General features: G+C 43.9%; 1 protein-coding gene across 2 annotated transcripts in view; it reads left to right on the top strand.

Moving 5' to 3' along the window:
• LOC144499529 (Krueppel-like factor 12) overlaps positions 1-25,310 on the top strand; it is a 267,217-nt gene that overhangs the window by 163,881 nt on the left and 78,026 nt on the right. For both annotated transcript variants that reach the window (XM_078221577.1, XM_078221576.1), the window contains exon 3: positions 9,257-9,794. In XM_078221577.1, the coding sequence (XP_078077703.1) occupies positions 9,257-9,794 (538 nt within the window). The remainder of the gene's footprint in view (positions 1-9,256; positions 9,795-25,310) is intronic.

The raw sequence follows: 25,310 nt of genomic DNA, 5'->3' as shown, positions 1-25,310 counted from the left end.
CGCAACGTTAAAAATGTACCTTAACCCTCATATAGCACCATCTACTGTACCAGGGACAGCATTTCCATTTGTAACACTCGTCAACTTTTGAGTCCTTTCTGAATAAAATTCTCAATGAAGTGGTGATTGGTTATGAATTATGAGCAGTCTAGCAGTATAAATGTCTGCACAATAAGGATTGCGGTTGTACAAAGTGTTTTTATTTGGGTGTTTTATTACTGGTGAATAGGAGGTGGGTTTTTTTATGGAAAAGGATTCAAAAGCCAACACCCACAAATGAAATGCATCCCCTTCAATGGACAGTCTTTGTTGCTGCCACCCCAATTCCTCGGCATAAGTGATGATAACGTGTGTCACAAGAGGAAAGAATTGTCGGTGAAAATGGGCAGTTAAGTGACAACAACATCTGTGGGCAAAGATCCCATCTATTTTGTTTTGCATTATTGCTGACAGAATTATATGTCATTTTCAATATGACTGCGCCAAATGAATTACTTCCCACTGAGTTCTGAATGTTTTCCGACTGAGTTAGCTGTGCCAGATGATCCAGATGTGCAATTTCTGACCAATTATCCTGATGTTGGGGAGGGATGTGTGTGCATTTTGTGAGTCTACCTAATACCATGGTCTGCATTAATTGGAAACTGCCTTCACTTGTATCTAGTCACTCTTTTACAAAAGAATGGAAGAAGGAAGTTGCACATGACGAAGTAAACTGTTACAGCAAAAAACTTAAAGTGACAAAAAATGTTATGGACTCTGTAGTTAAGAAAGCCCACCAACTTTTTCAGGTGGCTAAGGAAATTTGGCATGTCCATTATGACTCTCACCAGTTTTTACAGATGTGCCATAGAAAGCATCCTTTCCGGATGTATCACGGTTTGGTATGCCTCCCGCTCTGACCAAGACCGCAAGAAACTACAAAGGGTTGTGAATGTAGCCCAGTCCAACACGCAAACCAGCCTCCCATCCATTGACTCCGTCTACACGCCCTGCCGTCTTGGGAAAGTAGCCAAGCATAATAAAGGACTCCACCCACGCCGGGGACACTCTGTTCCACTTTCTCCCATTGGGAAAAAGATACAAAAGTCTGAGAACATGTATAAATCGACTCAAGAACAGCCTCTTCCCTGTTGCCATCAATAAGAAGTCTCACAACACCAGGTTAAAATCCAACAGGTCATTTGGAATCACAAGCTTTTGGAGCGCTGCTCCTTTATATGATCGCAGCATACATTACACAGTGCAAGCAGTTTATAAAGATTATTTCTGATACTGATATTCTTTACAAAAGAATTAATTACATCTTTAAGGTGTTTACCTTGTATCAAAACCCGAAATGTGTATTAAGCTCACTATTCTTGTATAATATGACGAGGCAATAAATGATACTGGAAGATATCTTACTGGCTAACACAAACAACAAGTTGCATTTCTATGGCAAGGTGTTTCATAGGAGTATTATCAAACAAGAAATGAGGGGCATAGACAAGGTAGATAGTCAATATCTTTTGCCAAAGGTAGGAGAGTCTAAAACTAGAGGGCATACGTTTAAGGCGAGAGGGGAGAGATACAAAAGTGTCCAGAGGAGCAATTTTTTCACACACAGGTGGTGAGTATCTGGAACAAGCTGCCAGAGGTAGTAGTAGAGGCGGGTACAATTTTATCTTTTAAAAAGCATTTAGATAGTTACATGGATACGATGGGTATAGAGGGATATGGGCCAAATGCGGGCAATTGGGATTAGTTTAGGGGTTTTAAAAAAAAATAAGGGCGGCATGGACAAGTTGGGCCGAAGGGCCTGTTTCCATGCTGTAAACCTCTATGACTCTATGACTCTATAAGATTGGACACCGAGTCATATAAGGAGATATGAAGACAGGTGACCAAAGTTTGGTCAAAAGGGTATGTTTTGAGGGGAGTTTATGAAGATGGAGAGGTTTTAGGGAGGAAATTACACAGCCTGTATACAGCCATGAAATTATTGAGCAACATGTCAATGCCATTTAAAAATCAAGTAGAACACACTTCAACCAATCAGTACTTCTGACATCACACAGAATAGCAAGGTATCATCAGTAATATTTGGATTACAACCATCAAAAATGGGACCTGTGTCTCGGCTAGATGTTGGGATCTTGCAGCAACTTGGACATATATATATCTGAATGGAACTTTCATTAGGGTTAGATGGGTGAAGTGTTTGATTTAGGCATGATCTAATGAATGGCATCAGGCTTGATGGGACCAATGGTCTATTCTTGTTGCTATCAATTAAAGTACACATTATAAATGTGATGCAGCTTTAATATGACAGCGACCATTAGCCGAACATTAGGAATTCAAACCGTCATTTTGGATTGACTAATAAAACTCCCCCCTTCCCATCGTGCTCTGTTCACCTCCTGACAATGGAGATAGGCTAACCCTAACCCTAAAACTTTAGCATCTTTTTAGACCCACTGCTTCAACTCCACCTTTCATCCCTCACTAAGAATATTCACACACACCTCCATAAAATTGCCCACCTCCATATATACCTCATATTTACCACAACAAATACACTTATTCATTCCTTTGGTATCTCTTGATTTGATTTTCCTCATTGCCTTCATTCTTGACTCTCAATTTTCTATCCTCAACCCGCTTGATTTACTTGTTTAAAACTCAGGTGCCCAGAGCTCCTTCCAATCTAAGTACATTTGATCCATCACTCATCGCTCCCATCCCTGTTCCCGTACACTAATTTCCTACTCTTCAACGAGTTACATCTAAAAGCTCTCATTTCAATCTCCTTCACCATCTTATTCCACCTCATCTAGCTAACCTTTTCCAATTTTACATCCCCTCCTTCTTCATTTAGATGTCCAACGCTGACACCACCTCCAACTATTGATGGCAGCCTTATCCAGACTATCTTGTATTGTATTCCTTTCCCTTCCATTTCCCCTCTACCTCACACATTTTCTCCACAAAATGATCCTTTTTGATTAATAAGGGGGTCAGGGGTTATGGGGAAAAGGCAGGGGAAGGGGGATGAGAAAATTTTCAGCCATGATTGAATGGCGGAGCAAACTCGATGGGCCGAGTGGCCTAATTCTGCCCCTATGTCTTATGGTCTTATGATCAAAATCCACCTCTATGGTCAGGTTCCCCCCCGCCGCCCCCATGTAGAGCATGTTGGGTCATTTTGGACAATGACAGGTGCTATAAAAATGCAAGTTGTTGGTAAGCGCCTGGGCTGAACAATGTGGTCTTCATGTGGACTGACAGATGGAAAATTCTAAGTTCGTGGGTTGAGGGAATTCTTGAGATAGTGGGTTGGTTGCAAGCTATGTAGCTTTCAATCTTTCAATTTAAAGTCATATAATTTCCTGGGTTTTTAAGCATTTGAAAATTCACATGGTAAATCAATGTTTTCCCATTGCTGTCCTTTGAGGGTATTGGGGGTGGATAAGTGGGTGAACTGTGTGCTGAAGTGTCTCAGATTGCTCAGCATGTTTAAGACAGAGATAGGTAGGTTCTTGGTTGGTAAGGGTATCATAGGTTACAGGGAAAAGGCAGGAGAATGGGGTTGAGAAACATGTCAATCATGATCGAATGGTGGAGCAGACGCGATGGGCCAAATGACTTAATTAGTAGTCATAGTACAGTATCCCTACAATGCAGAAGGAGGCCATTTGGCCCATCAAGCCTGTACTGACGACAGTCCCACCCAATCCCCATAAGCCCATGTATTTACCCTGCTCATCCTCCTGACAGTAAAGATCAATTTAGCTTGGCCGATCCACCATGGGGGCAGCAAGGTGGCACAGTGGCTAGCACTGCTGTCTCACAACGCCAGGGACCTGAGTTCAATTCCGGCCACGGGTCACTGTCTGTTTGGAGTTTACACATTCTGCCCATGTCTGCATGGGTTTAAAGTTTATTTATTAGTCACAAGTAAGCTTGCATTAATACTGCGATGAAGTTACTGTGAAAGTCCCCTAGTCGCCTGTTCGTGTACACTGAGGGAGAATTTAGCATGACCAATGTACCTAACCAGCACATCTTTCGGATTGTGGGTGGAAACTGGAGCACCCAGAGGAAACCCACGCAGACATGGGGAGAATGTGCAAACTCTACACAGACAGTGTGGAGTTCCCAAGCCGGGAACCGAACCCCGGTCTCTGGTGCTGTGAGGCAGCAGTGCTAGCCACTGTGCCACTATGCTGGGTGCTCCGGTTTTCTCCCATGGTCCAAAGATGTGCAGGTTAGGTTGATTGTACAGGCTACATTGACCCTACTGACAGGGGATTAGCAGGGTAAATATGTGGGGTTACGGGAATAGGGCCTGGGTGGGATTGTGGTTGGTGCAGACTCGATAGGTTGAATGGCCTCCTTCCGTACTGTAGGGATTCTATGATTCTATGACCTAACCCACACATCTTTGGACTGTGGGAGCAAACCGGAGAAAACCCACGCAGACACAGGGAGAACGTGCAAACAGTCACCCGAGGCCAGAGTTGAACCCGGGTCTACGGCGCTGTGAGGCAGCTCTGCTAACCACTGTGCCACCGTGCCGCCCAATTGTGCTCCGATATCTTAGGGTCTTTTTATTCTAAAGTTGATTCCCATTTTCGTCACCTGGGAAGAACAGGTCGCTCATACACAGTGGAACTGTGTCTCATTTTCATTCCAACATCTCTCCAACAGTGGACTGACGTAACACATGGCAGGAGAAGGCTTGACTTCATGCTGAATGAACATACTGAACAGTTTGGATCATGTTCATCTTGTTCAGCTCATACATGTCTTTGCATAATAATATGAAAGTATTAACATAGGCCACACTTCCTGTGATCACTTTGTCTTGATTCCAACGAGCCATTTTCTCACTCTCCCTCCAGCATCTCTGACTTCCCGCCTGCTTCGAGCTTCTGTAGCTCAGAGTTTAAAAGCCCTTGCAGCCTTCCTTTCTTGCTAACAGTTTGTCTCCTCCCCTCAGTTTGCTAACATGAAGGGATGAAAAGACTTTGCAACATATGTTGTTTTCAAAATTACCCAGACAAGCCAACAGATTCCCAATTGTTTCGCCTCTGGAGAAAACTGCTTCAATTTAGCATGTGCACGATTTGAACAAAAAAACTTGAGAATGCGCTTTGCTTTTTAAAAATAAAGATCAGGAACAGTTTGTTTCCAAATCCTTCCTTTGGAACGTGGTTGGAAAAAAAACCCCCATGGAATGTGACCGTTCGTGTTTGTCCATTGCTGGACATAGCGGGCGGGATTTTATGGCCTCGCTCATCCCGAATCCTGCCCGAGGTCAACGGACCTTCCCATGCTCCGCCCCTCGCCTGCTCTGATTCCCATGGCAGTAAAATTCCAGCGAGCGAGACCACTATTCACAGACATCTGTAGAGAGGGAAACAAGAGTAAACATTTCAAGTTGGTGACCTGTCATTGTGAGACCGCATCGACCTGTAATGTCACCTCTGCTTCTCACGCCATTGATGCTGTCAGACCCGCTGAGTATTCTCAGCGTATTCTGTTCTTATCTGCTGTTTGCCAACATTTCCGCCGTCCTCCGTTCATTTACATTTTATTGTTTATCATTACTTTATAGAATAAATGCATCCAAAAATGTGCAGGTGAGATGGATTGGCCATGCTAAATTGCCCCTTAGTGTCCCAAGATGTATAGATTAGGGGGATTAGTGGGGTAACTACTTGGGGTTATGGGGAACAGGTTTGGTTGGTATTGTCCCTTTGTGCCAGGGGGATTATGTGGGGTTACAAGGATAGGGCCTGGGTGGGATTGTTGTTGGTGTAGATTTGATGGGCCAAATGTCCTCCTTCTGCACTATAGGTATTCTATGATTCTATTTTATTCTATCAACTCTGCATTTCCAGACAAGAATAATGTTCAAGAGAATGTGAATCTGAAATAGGGCTATGTCATTGTCTAGCATTTGTTTGACGTGAAAATTACCTGTCACTTACCAGCCCAAGCCTGAATGTTATCCAAGTCACCTCTTGAGTTCAGTTCTTTTGTCCATGTTTGGACTAAGGACAAGTTGGCCTTGTGCTACCTTTTGTGGACAGGACATACCTGAGCAGTTTTCCACATTGTTGGGTAGATGCCAGTGTTGTAGCTGTACTGGTACAGCTTGGCTAGGTGCAGGGGTAGTTCTGGAGCACAAGCCTTATTGCTGGAATGTTGTCAGGACCAATTTCTTGATATCATGTAGAGTGAATCGAATACTGGCATCTGTGATGCTGGGGACGTCCGGAGGAGGCCAAAATGGATCATCCACTCGACACTTCTGGCCAAAGATCGTTGCAAATGCTTCAGCCTTGTATTTTGCACTGATTGCCCCATCACTAAAGATGGGAACGCCACCTCCCCCAGCTAGTTGTTTAATTATCAACTGAATGTGGCAGCACTGCGAGATGAAATCTGATCCGTTGGTTGTGGGACCTCTTTGCTCTGTCTAATGCTTGCTGTCCTGCACACTTTGCACAAGTCAGATAAGACTGCTTGCTGTCAGTCCACATGGATCTCTGGAGCCCAGAAACCAGTTTGTTTACCAACATCCAAAAAGCTGAAGCAGATATCCAGGGTAGCCATCAATATAATCAGTATAATGGTCAGAATTTTAAAAATGCAATTTATCAGCATCCTTTTGGATTCTGATCATCAGAAGTCTTTTTGCTGTTTCCTTTCTAAACATGGCTCCTGATAAGATTCAGTTTAAGCCAAAAATTACACCATGAGTATTAAACACTGGGAGAGTGATCTTCCCAAAATAATTCTAAGTCCAGAATGGGTGTGAAAACGGGAGAGATCCAGATCCATTTTTTCGGCGACCAGTCGAATCTTCTGCCTGTAGGGGGAATGGGCGGGCCTAAATCACGCACAAACGGCAGCAGAGGGCGCCATTGTGCAGGTCTCTGTCTCTGTCACTTTCCCTGCCGCTATCAGCTGGCCTCCATGGCCTAGCTCACTCACCCCACCTCCCCCACCGATGGCTGTGCAGAGTACGCAGGGGTCTCCCCCACCCCACTGAACGACCCTGCCCCCTCAGACCCCACCCCCTTGGCACCTCCTGTGGGTGGCTGGCAGTGCCAGGGTGCCAGGCTGGCATTACCCAACAGGCACCCCCCACTTGCCCCTGACCTTCTAGGGGAGCCTCAATGGCCTCCAGCTCTACCGGCGAAGGCATCATGTCTGGTTGCCATTGATGGGGGACCATATGTGATCCTCGCCGGAGAGAACCTTCCCTGGCGAGGCCACACAGGCAGGTGAGAATGGACGTTTCCATCTCAGGCTCGCTAATTCCATTTAATTGAGAATTAAAATGAATCTATATAAAATATTCAGCCTTGCGCCCATTCTGGGCATGAGACTGAAGGTGCTGGATATCCAGTGCCAGTAAGATCTTATCAGCTCAGCCGCCCTTCGGCTGGTCGGTTGCGACGCTCCGATTGCCTCCCACAGAATTTTCATTTGTCTGAAATTCCTCTTCCCATTATCTGGGGGAAGCATTAATTCACCTCCAGTAAAATAACAGGGTTTTCAGACAAACACATTGTGTTCATGTACGAGTATCCCACGGTTTGATGTCAGGGCTCTGAAAAACAGTCATAGGGACTCAAAACGTTAACTCTGTTCCTCTCTCCACAGATGCTGACACACTTGCTGAGTCTTTCCGGCATTTTCTATTTTGATTTTGATTTCAGGGCCTTCTTCTCCTTTTGCGCTTCAACGTTGCTGGTTTATGTGCCGCTAGGTTATAGTATTCAAATGAGAAAGTGATGTTCGAGGGTGGTACCGGTTGGATGTTTTTCTTTGGAATTTGTCACAAATTATTAGCCTAGCATCCAGGCAACCACAACTTAAATCTCAAACATAAACTTAGGAAGATTTAATTAAAGGCAAATTGCACGTTCTGCACACAGCCACCTTTTTCCAATTTTTTTTCCCCTAGGATCTTACAGTGGAATGCCAAAATCTCCTCATTACATATTCAACTATGAGCAGAAGTAACAAGCCATGCAGTAATTTCGTTTTGGTACATTTTTGTTGGTACAGGTCAGATGACAGGTACACTGCGAATGGGAGCATTTGATTAAGAGGGACATACGTCCAACCATGGATCAACCCCTAATTACCTAGCAAAGCCCTGTTGGTGATGAGCAGTTTACCAAGTAACTTTACTGTGAACGATTTTTGGGTCAAATTTCCTGAAACTCCCTTCCTAACAGTACTGTGGGTGTACGAACACCATATGGACTGCATTGGTTCAAGAAAGGAGCTTGCCACCAGCTTCAAGGGCAATGAGGGATGGACAACAAAAGTGCTTGCCTAGTCAGCGATGCCCACATCCGCAAAATAATTTTAAAACCTAACTGTAGTTCCGGAACATTGGTTGAAAGTAAGCATTGAGCGTTTTGTGTTCTTGTTTTGACATTGGATGTCCCATAAGCATGGTATACATTAGCCAAAGTTCTGATCAATGCAGATGAGCCTCTCGACTGTAACAGCCATAGAATTTTTACTTAGAATCATAGAATCCCTACAGTATAGAAGAAGACCATTTAGCCCATCAAGTCTACCGACCACAATCCCACCCAGGGCCTATTCCCGTAACCCTGCACATTTATCCTGCTAATCCCCCTGACACTAGGGTCAATTTAGCATGGCCAATCAACCTAACCTGCTCATCTTTGGACTGTGGGAGGAAACTGGAGCAGCTGGAGGAAACCCACGCAGACACAGGGAGAATGTGCAAACTCCACACAGTCAGTGACCCAAGGCCAGAATTGAAACTAGGTCCCTGGCGCTGTGAGGCAGCAGTGCAAAGACATGTCACCAGCTATTGCAAGTAGCACAGACTTGTGGGAGAGACTGATTGACATAATGGAAAGGAATGATATTCCCAAACTAAATTATTTTAAGAACTTAACTGTTCATTTCAGCATCTGTACAAACTGCAATGTAGCTTGTGTCTGTATTCTATCAGAATGTTGGAAATTTTATTTGCTTTGTTAACATTCCAGTTTAAGGTTTATTTAAGTTGTAAAGCCAAGTTTATTTGCGTGGCAATTCAAATATTTTAAACAATGCAACAGTAATCAAGTATTTTATCAAATTTCTTCCAATGTCCTTGAACTTCAGATATATTCCTTTACAATTTTATATTAGCTGTTGCTTATTTCTGTACATTGTATATAAAAATACTTAAGTGATTGTTATTTCTGTTTTATTTTATCAGTCTCCACGAGACCCTAACTTTTCAGATATGGAAGCTGTACCTATTTTGCTTAACAATGTGAAGGCAGAGCCTCCGGAGGACTTGCTATCCAACGATCAATATCAAACGCAAACTGAGCCAGTGGACTTGTCCATTAACAAAGCCCGGACCTCACCAACAGCAGTATCCTCGTCACAGTCCTCACCCAGTTCAGTGTCAACAATCTCAATCTCTTCAATGTCCTCTTGCTCTCCTCGATTGACTTCATCCCCAACTGTGATAACCTCAGTGTCTTCATCGTCAGGGATGTCCACAATATTAGCGTCGGGATCTATTGTGGCATCATCGCCGACTGTTGGGGGTCAGCAGTACTTGCACATAATCCACCCGGTGCCACCTTCGAATCCTATGAACTTTCAGTCCAGCAAACTGAGTCATGTGCATCGCATTCCGGTGGTTGTACAGTCCCTTCCCGTGGTCTACACTGCCATGAGGTCACAGAGGAACCTCAACTCCATTGTACTCCCAATGTTAGAGGATGGCCGGAGTCAGATGAAAGGTAAGAGCGTTTAATCAACACATCTATTGCGCACAAGTAGAACTGGAAAGACGATACTGGTACAATGGGAAATTAAAATTCAATACCAACAGGTTTTCAACCAACCTTTCAATTGAAGGCATTGATGAAAGCCATTGTGGAACTATTGACTTGCTTTACCTGATACAGGTACATACAAATTTACACTCATCCTCTATCCTAATAAATTGTATTTCCTTACCTCCTATAGATTACCTGCAGGTATGCACCATTTTATAACTGGGCAGTTGATTTAACCACAGTTCCAAAGGGAGGTGTATAATTTTTGTAAAAGCAAAATACTGTGGAAATCTGAAATAAAAAAAAATGCTGGATAAACTCAGCAGGTCTGGCAGCTTCTGTGGAGAGAGAAACAAAGTTAACATTTTGAGTATTCTTCAGGGTATAATTTATGGCTGGAATTTTACCGCCCCGCCCGCCATGGGGATGCAGCGCTTCTCTTTGGAAAATGCCTACTTTTGATTTAGTGTGTGGGAGGAAGATATTGTAACTATGAAGCAAATCCATTATCATGAACAAATTATCCATTAGTTCTAATTTTATGAGTCAAACATTGACCGATGCTAGCCTTCGCAGAAGAGTTAATCATCAGACCGTGCCTCTGATGAACTTTGCAAGTGCGCAGGCCTAGCCATTCCTCCTGCAAAATACCACCGGTGGTATTTGAATGGGAGCAGGCGAGGGGCGGACAATGGAAAGGTCTGTTGACCTCGGACGGGGTTTTACAGTTTCAGGACAAGTACGGCTGTAAAATCCCACTCTATGTCTCTGATTTCCAATTCTGTCCTTCCCGTTTCCCTCTCCCCAATGGGTAAGCATCTCTTTATGCTCTCCGCCTTCCAACAGGGCTGACTGAGATAGAGATTCACCCTTGTGAGGAAGGATGACTTTTCATGGCAGCCTGCCTCCCAGGTGATGTCCTGGGATACCAAGCACAGTGTCCCCCAATTGTCTGCATATTCAGTCAATCTTCATGAACTGCTCTGCACCATTCATCATTTTACCTTGCTGCATTGAAACTAAAATGTCCTGGTCCAACTCAAATTTCAAAATAAGACATGTGGACCTTCCATCGGTGGTATTTTTTATGGGTGGCACAGTGGTTAGCACTGCTGCCTCTCAGCACCAGGGACACGGGTTCAATTCCGGCCTCGGGTCACTGTGTGGAGTTTGCACTTTCTCCCCGCATCTGCGTGGGTTTCCTCCGGGTGCTCTGGTTTCCTCCCACAGTCCAAAGGTGTGCGGGTTAGGTTGATTGGCCATGCTAAGGTGACCCTAGTGTCAAGAGGATTAGCAGGGTAAATATGTGGGGTTACAGGAATAGAGTCTGGGTGGGATTGTGGTCGATGCAGACTCGATGGGCTGAATGGCCTCCTTCTGTACTGTAGGGATTCTATGATTCTATTTTGCAGGAGGAATGGCTAGGGCTGCACACATGCAAAGTTCATCAGAGATGCGCTCTGATGATGAACTCTTATGTGATGGGTAGCATCGGCCAATGTTTGACTCAAAATTAGAACTAATGGATGCTTTGCTTATGATTATGAATTTGTTTCATGGTTACAACATCTTCCTCCCACACACTAAAGCAAAAGTAGGCATTTTCCAAAGAGAAGCGCTGCATTAATTGTTGGATTGAACAGATAACAAACAACAATTCAGATGAATTGACTTGTGCGTTAAGTATTAAAGTCACTTATGTTTATTACTAATGCATAAAAATGTCATCTGCAATTACATGTGGCAATGAACAGACAATGGGTCATCCAAGTCCATGGAGAAAGCTCAATGAAATGACACCGATTTGCCATCTTTATGACTGGAAATGAACAATTTCACTTTTTGATTCTCCCCTGCTGTGGCATATATTCAAAATAATAAATGAAAAATAACTTTTCAAGAAACCAAGACACAATTTTTTCATGGGAAACTGAAAGAAATACGACGGGGCCTTTATGGAGCATTCGATAATATCCAATTGGGAGTCGCCAAAAAGATCAACAAATTAATCCTAGGGAGATGAATATAGAGGAGTGTGAAAAAGGAGACAGAATCTTAAAAAGATCTGAATTTCCCAGTCATATTCTAACATCCTTATAATTTCTTGAGTTTTCAACAGGAAACTCAGTTCAGATCAAGGGCACAAAAAAGTTTATTGATTAGTCACAAGTAAGGTTTATATTAACACTGCAATGAAGTCATTGTGAAATTCTCCTCGTCGCCACAGTCTGGAGCCTGCTCGGGTCAATGCACCTAACCAGCATGTCTTTCAGATTGTGGGAGGAAACCAGAGTACAGACACAGAGAGAATGTACAAACTTCACACAGACCGTGACCCAAGCTGGGAATCGAACCTGAGTCCCTGGCGGTGTGAGGGAGCAGTGCTAACCACTGTGCCACCGTGCCATCCAACATGTATATGGAATGAAAACTGACCCAGAAGGATTGGGCGTTCACTCTTCATGATGAAAATTGAATAATCTACTCCAGATTATTATTTCCTTACTGTGACCTTATAAAAAAAAGGCTTATCTTTGGAAGTTTAATGTTTATTTATTAGTGTCACACGCAGACACGGGGAGAATATGCAGCCTCCACACAAACTGTGACCCTAGTGGGAATCGAACCCGGATCCCTGGCGCTGTGAGGCAGCTATGCTAACCACTATGCCGCTCAACTGGTGCCAACGAGTTTTTAAAAAATGAAAATTGGATTTGTTAGTCCTGTTAATGTTCTCTTAAAGATGGTGTTATATGTATATTCAAATCCTAATTGCTATTTTTCAAGGTTCAACTATTGTTTAAAATAATTAAACACTATGATGCATCAAAGTGTACTGAGACTTTATGCCAGTCTCAAATTCTGGAGACCTAACTTCAATGTGACTTGTCATCTTCCCAAAAAATTATTGTTCCAGTTTAATCAGATACTAGACTTCCCTTAACAATTGCATTATGGTACTTTAGATAACTCTCAATAATATTTTAATTCAATATTCTGAACATAATGCAAATTGGCAGCGTAAGGGGATTTTCTTGGAGTTTCCCTCTGGGAGGCCTTGTATTCAGCCAAACCCAGCTAACACAAATACTTGCGAATGACAGTATACAGTTAAAGACGTTCTCTCTTTGACCAATATGTATTGAGAGGGAGACAGTCAGAGGATTCCAACTCCTCTCTGATGTTATATCACGAGCACAACAGATATACATTTCTGAAGATTTGACCCTCCTGCCCAATCTATCATCCAAGCTGGACGGTCCAATTACATTAATACACTTTATTTACTTTGGCCAATAGCATTCTACCTTTTAGCAGAATTAGGAATTCATTGGTCAACCAAACCTAGAGGTTCTTCCCTCCCTGTTGCCTAGTAACCTTACCTACGCATAATCTAGTTGGTTCAAGGGTCGCTCCAAAGATGGTTAGTCATGGCACAAATCAATTCTGGCCTCCCAGATTCCCTGGATCCATTACAGTTTGCCGATCACTGCAACAGGTCCAAAGCAGATGCCATCTCCCTCGCCCTGCATTCAATCCTGGAACACCTAGATAACAAAGACACCTATGTCAGACTCCTATTTATCGACTACAGCTCAGCCTTCAACACCATTATTCCTACAAAACTCATCTCCAAATTCCATGGCCTGGGGTTCGGCTACTCCCTCCGTGACTGGATCCTGAATTTCCTAACCCAGAGACCTCAATAAGTAAGGATAGGCAACAACACCTCCTCCATGATTATCCTCAACACCGGTGCCCCACAAGGCTGTATCTTCAGCCCCTTGCTATACTCCTTATACACCCAAGACTGTGTTGCCAAATTCCCCTCCAACTCGATTTTCAAGTTTGCTGTTGACGCCATCATAGTGGGTCAGATCTCAAAACAATGACAAGATGGAGTACAGGAAAGAGATACAGAATTTGGTGTGAATTTGAACTGGTGTGATGACAATAATCTGTCCCTCAATGTCAATAAAATGAAGGAGCTAGTCATCGACTTCAGAAAGCATGGTGGAGGACGTACACCTGTCTACATCAATGGGGGTGAAGTAGAAAGGGTCGAGAGCTTCACGTTTTTAGGTGTCCAGATCACCAACAACCTGTCCTGGTCACCCCATGCCGACACTATAGTTAAGAAAGCCCACCAACTCCTCTACTTTCTCAGGAGACTAAGGAAATTTGGCATGTCCGCTACAACTCTCATCAACTTTTACAGATGCACCATAGAAAGCATTCTTTCTGGTTGTATCACAGCTTGGAATGGCTCCTGCTCTGCCCAAGACTGCAAGAGACTACAAAGGGTCATGAACGAAGCCCAGCCCATCACTCAAACCAGCCTCCCACCCAGTGACACTGTCTACCCTTCCTGCTGCCTCGGAAATGCAGCCAGCATAACCAAGAACCCCATGCACCCCAAACATACTCTCTTCCACTTCTTCCATCGGGAAAAAGATGCAAAGGTCCGAGGACACGTCCCAACTGACTCAAGAACAGCTTCTTCCCTACTGCCATCAGACTTTTGAATGGACCTACCTCGCATTAAGTTGCTCTTTCTCTGCACCCCAGCTATGACCGAAACACGACATTCTGCACTCTCCCCTTTCCTTCTCTATGTACAGTATGCTTTGTCTGTATAGTGCGCAAGAAACAATACTTTCACTGTATATTAACATGTGACAATAATAAATCAAATCAAATCACCTGCAGTCCTGGGAACGAGGAAGGAGTCACCTTTGTTATCTGTTTTCTGTCCCCTTATCAATGGAGGCTGAATATGTCTATTCATTGCAACTAGAAGCTGAATCTTTCTATTAATTTCAAACACCTTGGTAGCTTGTAGCTGCCTGGCCTGACCCTGATAATAGGGTATATGCTCTAAACTTCATTGTTCCAAAAGAATGTGGTCTGTCTAATTAAACTTATTTCCAGTTATACCAAGGGATGAATTGCCTGTTGGCCAAAGCTCACAAGAAAATACAAAAATATAGATTAAATCTATAATATTTGTTCAAAAATGATTATCTATGTGGTTATATAGACCATACCTTCGTATAGTATATAAGTGAGGTACATTGTGATACCTTTGATACATATAAAGCACACTGTGGTTCCTATTTTAAACTAATCTACTTCATTTTAATAGTCCTCAAAAAGCAGGGGTCTCTATATCCCCTGCTACAGGCAGTAATTTATGTTAGTATTAGAAAATTCGGCTCAGTAATTCTGCAGTATTAATGTGTACAAGATGATACAGAAATCCATCCCCTAACCGTAAAGATAAAAAAAATCATTGCAATTTTGAACATCTCATTACTGTTTTTGTCCAATTTATGTGGAGAGGTAGAAGACCAATGTATCTCGGATAACACTCGATGTGTGGAATTAGAGAGCCCAGTCAGAGTTGATTAGATTTAAGTAGCATGAAGAAAAACAGACAGGAAGAGAGAAGCTTCTTTTGTCTGTAAGCTTTCATCACCTTGCCCTTTGTAATACTAGCTGTGATGCACTCAGAATCAAAGTCTTTCCTCTGCCCATGGCAACAGAAATTCAGATTCCTTCAAGAAGACAAGAGTGCCCCAAGGGGCAGAGACGTGCTATTCCACTGGGAGTACACAGCGAAGAAGGGAATTCTACAGACTAACAATTTTCCATCTTCAAATGAACCGAAAGTATTAATTCAAAGATATCTCCTGCAGTAGCTTGCAGCCCGTGAATTAGTTTACACGTTCCTGGCTCCCCCCTCAGATTATAATTAAATAACAACAGTGCAATGTTCTGTCTCCAAAACGAAGGCAAGGAATCCCCAAACGTCAAGATGTCTGATCTTTTCAGAGTTAGCTGAGCTCTGCCCGAGGCACTACAAAGGGCCTGAGAGGCTCAGCGAGGGAGGTGAATAATCAGCCAAGTTTCCTACTTTGAATTACAGACTTTCAAATTTGCCACAGTTTTTGAACAGCGCACTGGATCCTTAGTGTAGGCTCGCTAACCACAATACTAAGTTTACTGGTGTAGGGAACATCAATAGAACATTTTTTTTGTTGTGGTAGCCTTACATCTCTGGGCGGCTAAAAGAAACCCACCCCCGAATACCCACAATGCAGCTGCACCTCAGACCTTTCACGTACCGCGGTGCCTTTCGCTTCAGAACACTTTCCTCACCTCACAAAGAGTTGTAATTGGCCACCAGTGATCCCGGTAGGAAAATCTGCATTCCCGATTCGGAGAATGAGGGTCGCTGTGATGTCACATAGCTGCCAGTACCCAAAGGGCAGAATTTCACAGCTCCCTCCCACCAACTGGATTTTATGCTCCTGCCAGAACCAGTGGAGTTTTGAACGGCTCGCCACATTTTATGGCCCTGTGCCCCTCTCTCCTCCCCCTCCCCCACCCTTTAAAATGGTGGCACAATGGTTAGCACCACTACCTGACGGCACCAGGGACCCGGGTTCGATTCCCAGCTTGGGTCACTGTGTGGAGTTTGCATGTTCTCCCCGTGTCTGCGTGGGTTTTCTCCAGGTGCTCCGGTTTCCTCCTACAGTCCGAAAGACGTGCTGGTTAGGTGCATTGGCCATGCTAAATTCTCCCTCAGTGTACCCGAACAGGCGCCGAAATGTGGCGACTAGGGGATTTTCATAGTAACTTCATCGCAGTGTTAATGTAAGCCTACTTCATAAAACTCGCGAAAACCCTGCAGTGCAGAAGGAGGCCATTCGGCTAATCAAGACTGCACTGACAACAACTCCACCAAGGCTCTATCCCCGTAACCCCATGTATTTACCCCTGTTAATCCCCCTAACACTAAGGGGCAATTTATCATGGCCAATCCACCTAACCCGCACAGCTTTGGACTGTGGGAGGAAACCGGAGCACCCGGAGGAAACCCACGCAGACATGGGGAGAATGTGGAAACTCCGCACAGACAGTGACCCAAGGCTGGAATTGAACCTGGGCCCTGGGGCTGTGGGATAGCAGTGCTAACCACTGTGCCACCGTGCCACCCACGACAATGGGCAGCACGGTGGCACAGGGCCCAATAATAAATAAACTTTAAAAGAAACACCCCTAGGGACAGATCCATAAAATCCCACCCAATGTCTCAACTCTATGGGAAAGAAGGATAACTTGTGTAAAGTAGTTGAGGGCATCTGTTATGATTGGAACTACACCTTAACATAAGTATGAGAGAGGAGGAGAGACTATCCTGAGAATGTAAGACTCAACTTTGAAGAACAGCAATTAGGGTTTTATATTGATATATATCACATCAGATCTTAAAGGACATTAACTGTACATATTTTTAACTCATTGGCACCAGGTAACTTTCCTTTATTAAATCAAAGTAAGGAAATTATAATCCGGAGCGGATTATTCAATTTTTATCATGAATAATGCATATCCAATCCTTCTGGGTCAATTTTAATTCCATATGCCTGTTGGGCTCTGAAAAGAGAGTTTATTTTAAATATGTAAAGCTATTTTTCTTCTAAGTTGAACATGTTCATTTTATAGACTAACGCATTAAAAGTATTGCAAAGCCTATGTGAAGTCTTGTTGAAGAGAACTGGCAGTAAATTCAGTTTAGGGCAGAAGACTGAATTGGTGGAAAGGATGGCGGACCTCAATGAGATGCACAATGCAGTGCAAATGATAGCCATACTAAATTGCCCCTTAGTTTCCTAAGATGTGTAGGTTAAGTGGATTAGAGTGCAGATGGAGGTCATTCGGCCCATCGAGCCTGCACCGACAACAATCCCACCCCATCTCTGTAACCCCCACATCCAATTTAGGTGGTAAATGTGTGGGGTTAGGACGGAAGGGGTGGCCTGAGTAAGATGCTCTCTGGGAGAGTCGGTGCAGACTCGATGGGCCGAATGGCCTCCTCCTGCACTATAGAGATTCTATAGACTCTATGACAATGGACCTTATTGAACACAACACATTTAGATCGTGTTGAAGGACAAACAGTGAGTTACCAATGCATACTCTTAATGATGGGCAAATTCAGGGGATTAAGGGACACAGCATATTTCACAAATCTCTCGAACTCGTCAGTATTTTACACCACTCTGGTGTTTGCCTCATGTGATAAACCTTGTTAGATTTGCAAATCAATCACCCATTAAACTTGCCACAGAAAGTTAAATCTGGTAATTGCCAGTTATTAAGTTCTTTAATAACATCATCATTGTTAATACTGAGAAAATGAACAGAACAAACTGGAGTCTCTTTCCTTTTGATGGTAAATTGCTCCTAGAGATTTCTAAAATGTCAATTTAAGAAGCAACTTTTCCTTTCAGTCTTTTCTGCTTCTCGCTCTCAAATAAGTGTTTACAATTTGACTTTAATTCGCCCTCCTTTTCACGCTGTTCGTTCTCAGTCCTTACATCTCATTTGTCAAGGACGTACATTATTTGTTTCGTCATTTGCAATGAAGTCCCAGATGCTACGTTATCAGCTGGAACCTCCAGCACGTCACAGTTCAAAAGATCTTAGCATTGTAGGGTGCAGAGAAAGATCCAACTCATGATTCAGACCATGGGATGCCTCAGTCCAGCAAGGTCACGATAAATTAACAATCCCTTGCTTTTTATTACCTTATTTGGAAAGTTGACCATCCACGCCACTCTTGGCGTACCAAACCTACCCCTTTGTGCCTGTAATAATTAGCTCTCATGTATGGGTGGCAGAGTGGTCAGCACTGCTACCTCACAGCGCCAGAGACCCGGGTTCAATTCTGGCCTCGGGTGAACCCGTCTGTGTGGAGTTTGCACATTCCCCCCGTGTCTGCGTGCATTTCCTCCGGGTGCTCTGGTTTCCTCCCACAATGTGGAGATGCCGGCATTGGACTGGGGTAAACACAGTAAGAAGTTTAACAACACCAGGTTAAAGTCCAACAGGTTTATTTGGTAGCAAAAGCCACACAAGCTTTCGGAGCTGCAAGCCCCTTCTTCAGGTGAGTGGGAATTCTGTTCACAAACTCTGTTTGCGGGGGGGGGGGAGGGGGGTGGGGTGGCGGATGGGGGGGGGAATAAAAACAGAGTTTGTGAACAGAATTCCCACTCACCTGAAGAAGGGGCTTGCAGCTCCGAAAGCTTGTGTGGCTTTTGCTACCAAATAAACCTGTTGGACTTTAACCTGGTGTCGTTAAACTTCTTACTGTGTTCCTCCCACAATCCAAAGATATGCGGGTTAGGTTGTTTGGTCGTGCTAAATTGACCCTAGTTTCAGCGGGGGATCAGCAGGGTAAAGATGTGCGGGTACAGAGATGGGGTGGGATTGTTGTCGGTGCAGGCTCAATGGGCCGAATGGCCTCTATCTGCACTGTAGGATTCAATGATTCTATAAGCTCTGTAGAACCAAAGTGATTACATTTTAAATATTGGCAACTTCAACAAACAGTGAGGCGTGATGCAACGATTTTGCACAAAGCTGGAAAATGTTGCGGTCTTGATTTCAATTTTTTTTAAGTTAAGTACGCTGAACACTTTGAAGGGATTGAATTTATTTTCTGCCTTTGAAACACAGTTAATTTTGGCTAACAAGAAGTAATACTGTAATTGTAATTGGAACCAGGTCATCAGCCTGCTTTTTATTAAACATTCTTTTGAACTCCCCACTCTGACGAAGTGAATTAGTGTTCAGGAACTAATTTCCCAATGGGGTGTTTGATTTCCAGCTGCTCAGGTTATGTTTTGATGGGGAAAGGTTGGGGAGCTGGAGGGGGTTGGGGGAGGGGGAGGGGGGTGGCGGATGGGGGGGAATAAAAAGAACTTTTTCGGTTTAATTGATACATATTTTTATAACGTATTTTTTTTTACAAATAAAATTGTTGGCCTGTGATCTCAAATGTCCGCAGCCACCTCACATTATCGAAGCAGGAGGTAGCGCAAAGGAGGCCATTTTTAATGCCAGTCGTGGGGCACTGAGATTTGAATCAATGGTGGAACTGATATTGCCGATTGTTGTCAATCGCAACCACTGCAGGGACTCACGTAAAGTGAGCACTTCACTCGGAATGATTTGCAAAGTACAGTGAGACTGAATAAGTCAGTTTGCTGAGATTACAGTGATGTAATGTCTGAGACTCTTCGAGGTCATCACAGATGACTGCAATGCCTCACACAGATTATTCAGATGTTTGCACTGTAAATACAAAAGCGATGTCATTTTTATGCCCAAGCCAAGTAATTATTCCTTCTTCATGTATAGCAGATATCCGTGAAAATCATCTGTTTCCTTTGTGTTTGCTTCAACTTTTCTTTCCTCTTCCCTCCTTCACCCAAACATAGGGTCACATTCTCCGACCTCACTCGTGGCTGGGATTCTCCGGTCCCGCTGCAATGAGCAGAGATTTGGCTGAGCGCCAAATTCTCCCGTCTCGCTGGTAGCGACAACAGGACCAAAACGGCAAGAGAATTCCAGCCCAAATGATCAGGTCTCAATTTTATAGACCTCCGCTTCAAGCAGTTCCTCCTCTCGCTATTGCTCCCAGAATGGTCCTTGAGGGTGGAATTTTCCTATCCCACCCACCACGGGAATTGTAACGAGCAGGACAGGCTCATGCAAAGGTCTGTTGACCTCAAGCGGGATTTTCCAGTGTTGGGGTGGGCGTGGCCAGAAAATTCCACCCTCAGTCTCAGCTTTGTGGCATTGTGACCCAAAGCATGGCTGAGTCATTACTGGATTATAGGTTTCAGTCCAACTGAGGCAAGGTGGTTGAAAGTCTCCTGCCATTGCTAGTTGCAACGTTGAATGCCAAAGTGAGGTGAGGCAGCCTTAACCTTAGTAGCTATTGATGCACTATGTGGATTGTCCCAAGATCTGAAACACACTGGATGTAAATGAGTGGATTGACATTCTTAATCATAGAATCCTACAGTACAAAAGGAGGCCATTTGGCCCATCGTATCTGCGCCGACCACAATCCCATTCAGGCCCTATCCTCTGTAACCCGATGCATTTACCTTAGCTATTCTTCCCTGATACTAAGGGGCAATTTAGCATGGCCAATCCACCAAACCCACACATCTTTGGACTGTGGGAGGAAACCGGAGCACCAGGAGGAAACCCACACAGACACGTGGAGAATGTGCAAACTCCACAGAAACCGTGACCCAAGCCACGAATCGAACCCGGATCGCTGGCGCTGTGAGGCAGCAGTGCTAACCACTGTGCCAGCGTGCTGTCCTAAACTAGGACATGAGCAAGACTACACTGGAAAAGGAAGCTTCACTTAATTGTGTGTTCATCTGGTGGTGGCTTAAAGGCACATTATTAAAATAGAGAAGAGGAAGTTTTATCCATTTTAGCCTCACGATCTCACCCTTGAAATGTGTTTCTCGACAGCTATGACAATTTTCATGCTAATTGCTCCCATCCTCAATCATAATAGCTGTTGCCATTCCAGAGGCTGGATGATGCTAACAAAATAATCGGTCCTTCTACACATTAGACCATACAATTATAGCAGAAATACCATTCAGCCGTTACATTGTAGGATAATAGGATTACGCTCACCAGGATATAACTGCACATTTATGGTGCATAGATTGTGTGCGTGCTTTATTTTCCATCAGTTTTCTCCCTGAAGGCATGAACTACTTTCTGGGGTACAGCTTCAAGAGCACCAGTCATTCTCGTTCTCATTACTGAGTGACTATCTGCAAGCTATTTGACCATGGGGTTGATTAGGAGGACATAAACCAGCCATCCCAGTCCCATTCTATCCTCACTCAATTTCCACGCACGATTCCTTCAGGCAAGGGTCAGAAACACAATAAGGAATTAGCACCAACACGAGAAGAGAATCAAACCAGGGATTTTCACGGTTGGTATCGTTGAGTTCCCCGTGGATACATTTAATGAGCAATCATTGGCTGTTTTAGAGAAGAATTTGTTCCTAGCATCTACACAGCATGCATGTCTATTCTCTAAAAGCTACTCTGATCGTCTTGTGACATCTCCCGGGGTGGCACAGTGGTTAGCACTGCTGCCTCACAGCACCAGGGACCCAGTTCGATTCCGGCCTCGGGTCACTGTCTGTGTGGAGTTTGCACATTCTCCCCATGTCTGCATGGGTTTCCTCCGGGTGCTCCGGTTTCCTCCCACACTCCAAAGATGTGTGGGTTAGGTTGACTGGCCATGCTAAATTGACCCTAGTGTTAGGGGGATTAGCAGGGTAAATGTGTGGGGTTACGGGATAGGGCCTGGGTGGGATTGTGGCCGGTGCAGACTCGATGGGGCCAAATGATCTCCTTCTGCACTGTAGGGATTCTATGATATAATGGGTGGGATTTTCCAGCCATTCCCATTGGCAGTATCTTCCAGTCCTGCCGATGGCGACTCCCAGCTGTGGGTTCCTCAGCAGCAGAGGGTACGAACAATAGGAATCCCTGTTGACAGCAATGGAACTGGAAGATCCCAGTGGCGGGCTGCCTCCACCACCACAAAACACGCAGGGGGGGACGAATTGGGGCTTCCATTATTTCTGAATGTAGAAAATGATTACATGGGTTTTTTCCATTTATACACCAACATGATGATAAAATCTTAAAGCAGAGAAGGATTCATTCAGTCCATCTTGTTTGAATCAGCTCTTTGAATCATAACCTCTTCCCCACCCCCCACGCATCATATGTTTTGTCTAGCTTCCCCTTAATAGCATCCATGCTTTTTACCTCAACTACTCCGCGTGGTAGCAAGTTCCGCACATTAAGCCTCAGCTGGGTAAAGATGTTTATTCTGAATTCCTGACTGGATGTACAAGTGACTATCACAGTGTTTAGCACTGCTGCCTCACAGCGCCAGGGTCATTGGCTTGGGTCACTGTCTTGTGTGCAGTCTGCACGTTCCACCTGTGTCTGTGTGGGTTTCCTCCGGGTGCTCCGCTTTCCTCCCGCAGTCCAAAGATGTGCGGGTTAGGTGGATTGGCTATGCTAAATTGCCCCTTAATGTCCCGGGATGCATAGGTTAGAGGGATTAGCGGGGTAAATAAATAGGGTCTGGGCGGGATTGTTGTCAGTGCAGACTCAGTGGGCTGAATGGCCTCCTTCTGCACTGTAGTGATCCTATGGTATTTATGCTCCCGAGTTTAATCTCTTCCCCTCCCACCCCACCCACCCAACCTCATAGTAGAAACACCTTTCCAACACTTACCCTAACAAAATCTTAAAAAGACCTGTTTTCAACACAGAGTAAGAATCAACTTCATGCTCAATAGAACCAAATTATTTCTTTGTACAACACAAAAGCTGTGCTGCGCAGGCATACAATTGCGGACAGACTACCACAGCAGGTTGTAATAAATCACCTGCTTTTAAAATTAAATGGCTGCAAGGCATGGTGGCTTTATAATAGTTTTGCCATATTAAATTTTCTACGTTTTGCTATTACGCTCCATGATTACTTCCCAAATACTTTCCAATTTTCCAAGTGCGGATCTATTCCTGCCAAAATGGCAGCTCGCTTGCCAGTGCCCATCAATCTTCTTGAGCCACTCAGTTGATCGTGGTTTTATCGGTACATGAAAGCAAGTTAGCATAGAGTTCCTCAAAAGCATTTTAAATTTACCCTGTTGGTGCTAATGAGGACTATGTGAAGTGTTCATCTATCAGACTCCTATTTCAATGAAATTTTAGAATTACGCAAATGACTAATGGTTTGGGGGAAAGCACAAGCAGATGACATTTCTCCTCCCTTTTCTCCTTCTCTGTCTTCCACCTCATCTTTCCCTCTACATCGGAACTCGAATCGAGCATCAATGAAAATCATTCATGTGCATCACATTATTGGGATCATTAACCTTAACCTCAACCTCCTACGCACAGATTTGTTCTGGGTATTCAAATGGATTTCAGCTTTCTGCAGCCTGACACATTTGTGGAGGATTTAATGTTTTCTGGGAAGATTTGTGTGTTGTTGGCAGGAAGGTGCGAATCTATTTGAATCGTGGAGAGTTGGATGCAGTGATGCTCAGTTGTCTAGCTTGAAAAAAAGCTTTACTTCCGAGACTTTGCTGTGTGAGAGGGCATTTGAAGTTTTACCATTTCAGCAAACCCAAGTGAGGAATGCCTTTGTCTTTCTCTTGCCGAGTGAGAAATTAGGACGAGTGTCAACGCAAAAATGGGTATAAACTGCATGGCTTCCTCACAACGCATGGTGGCCCAGTGGTTAGCACTGCTGCCTCACAGCGCCAGGGACCCGGGTTCAATTCCGGCCTCGGGTCTGTGTGAAGTTTGCACGTTCTCGCCGTGTATGCGTGGGTTTCCTCCGGGTGCTCCAGTTTCCTCCCACATTCTGAAAGAAGGTTAGGTGCATTGACCCGAACAGGTGCTGGAGTGTGGCGATTAGGAGATTTTTCACTGTAACTTCATTGCAGTGTTAATGTAAGCCTTACTTGTGGCAAATAAATAAACTTTAACTTTTTCTCCCCAATGTTTCATTCTGGCTTGCTGCTTTCTCATCCAGTGGATTGTGAGTGGGCTGCTTGTCCTCTACAAAGACTGTGACAATGAATACCACTGGGATTCTCCCCTTATCAGATGAGTCACCAAAAGGTTGGAAAAATGTGTACATCTGTTAAGATTCTCGATTCCCTTTTCATTCTCAGTCTTCACAGATGCATTGCCTTATTTAGATCATTAATCTCAAACTCTGAGCCGTCACAGATTTTCTGCTGTGCGTTGAAGTGGATTCCAGGTCTCCGCAGTCTGACATATTTGCATAGAATTTAATAAGATATTTTTATGTCGTTCTCACTGCAAAATATATTCATGTCTCTCCTTTCTCTCTTGCATTCCGTTTTGAACAGCTGCCTCACAGCGCCAGGGACTCGGGTTCGATTCCCGGCCTGGGTCACTGTCTGTGCGGAGTCTGCATGTTCTGCCCATGTCTACATGGGTTTCCTCCCACAGTCCGAAAGATGTGCTGGTTAGGTGCATTGATAATGCTAAATTCACCCACAGTGTTCCCAAACAGGCACTAGAGTGTGGCGATTGGGGATTTTCACAGTAACTTCATTGCAGTGTTAATGTAAGCTTACTTGTGACACTAATAAATAAACTTAAAAGAAAACTTTAAACTTATTTGCCTTTCCCTAATAGTTTATATTCCGCTTCTATTCTAGTTTCTTGATTTTATGGACTTTCCTTATTACTCCTCCTTCCAACTTTTTATTTTTATTATTATTTTCGGACACTTTCTGATATGGACAAACCAAAGAATCAGTTTAGCTGAGGTTTCTTTTTTGTTTGGATATATGAGAGTGTGATACATTTTTTGAACCATCTGCTGGAAGGGTAAAACTTTGTAGTAATTGTCAAGTATCAGAACATTAAAAAAATAATTAAATTATGTTGCTCACTTCTATAGATGAATAAATTGGATGTCATAAGATATAGGAGCAGAATTAGGCCATTGAGTCTGCTCTGCCATTCAATCATGGCTGAGAAGTTTCTCAACCCCATTCTCCTGCCT

This window comes from Mustelus asterias, chromosome 10 (genome assembly GCF_964213995.1).
Source record: "Mustelus asterias chromosome 10, sMusAst1.hap1.1, whole genome shotgun sequence".
NCBI classification, from domain to species: domain Eukaryota; kingdom Metazoa; phylum Chordata; class Chondrichthyes; order Carcharhiniformes; family Triakidae; genus Mustelus; species Mustelus asterias.
This window is presented reverse-complemented; position numbering and strand designations above follow the sequence as displayed.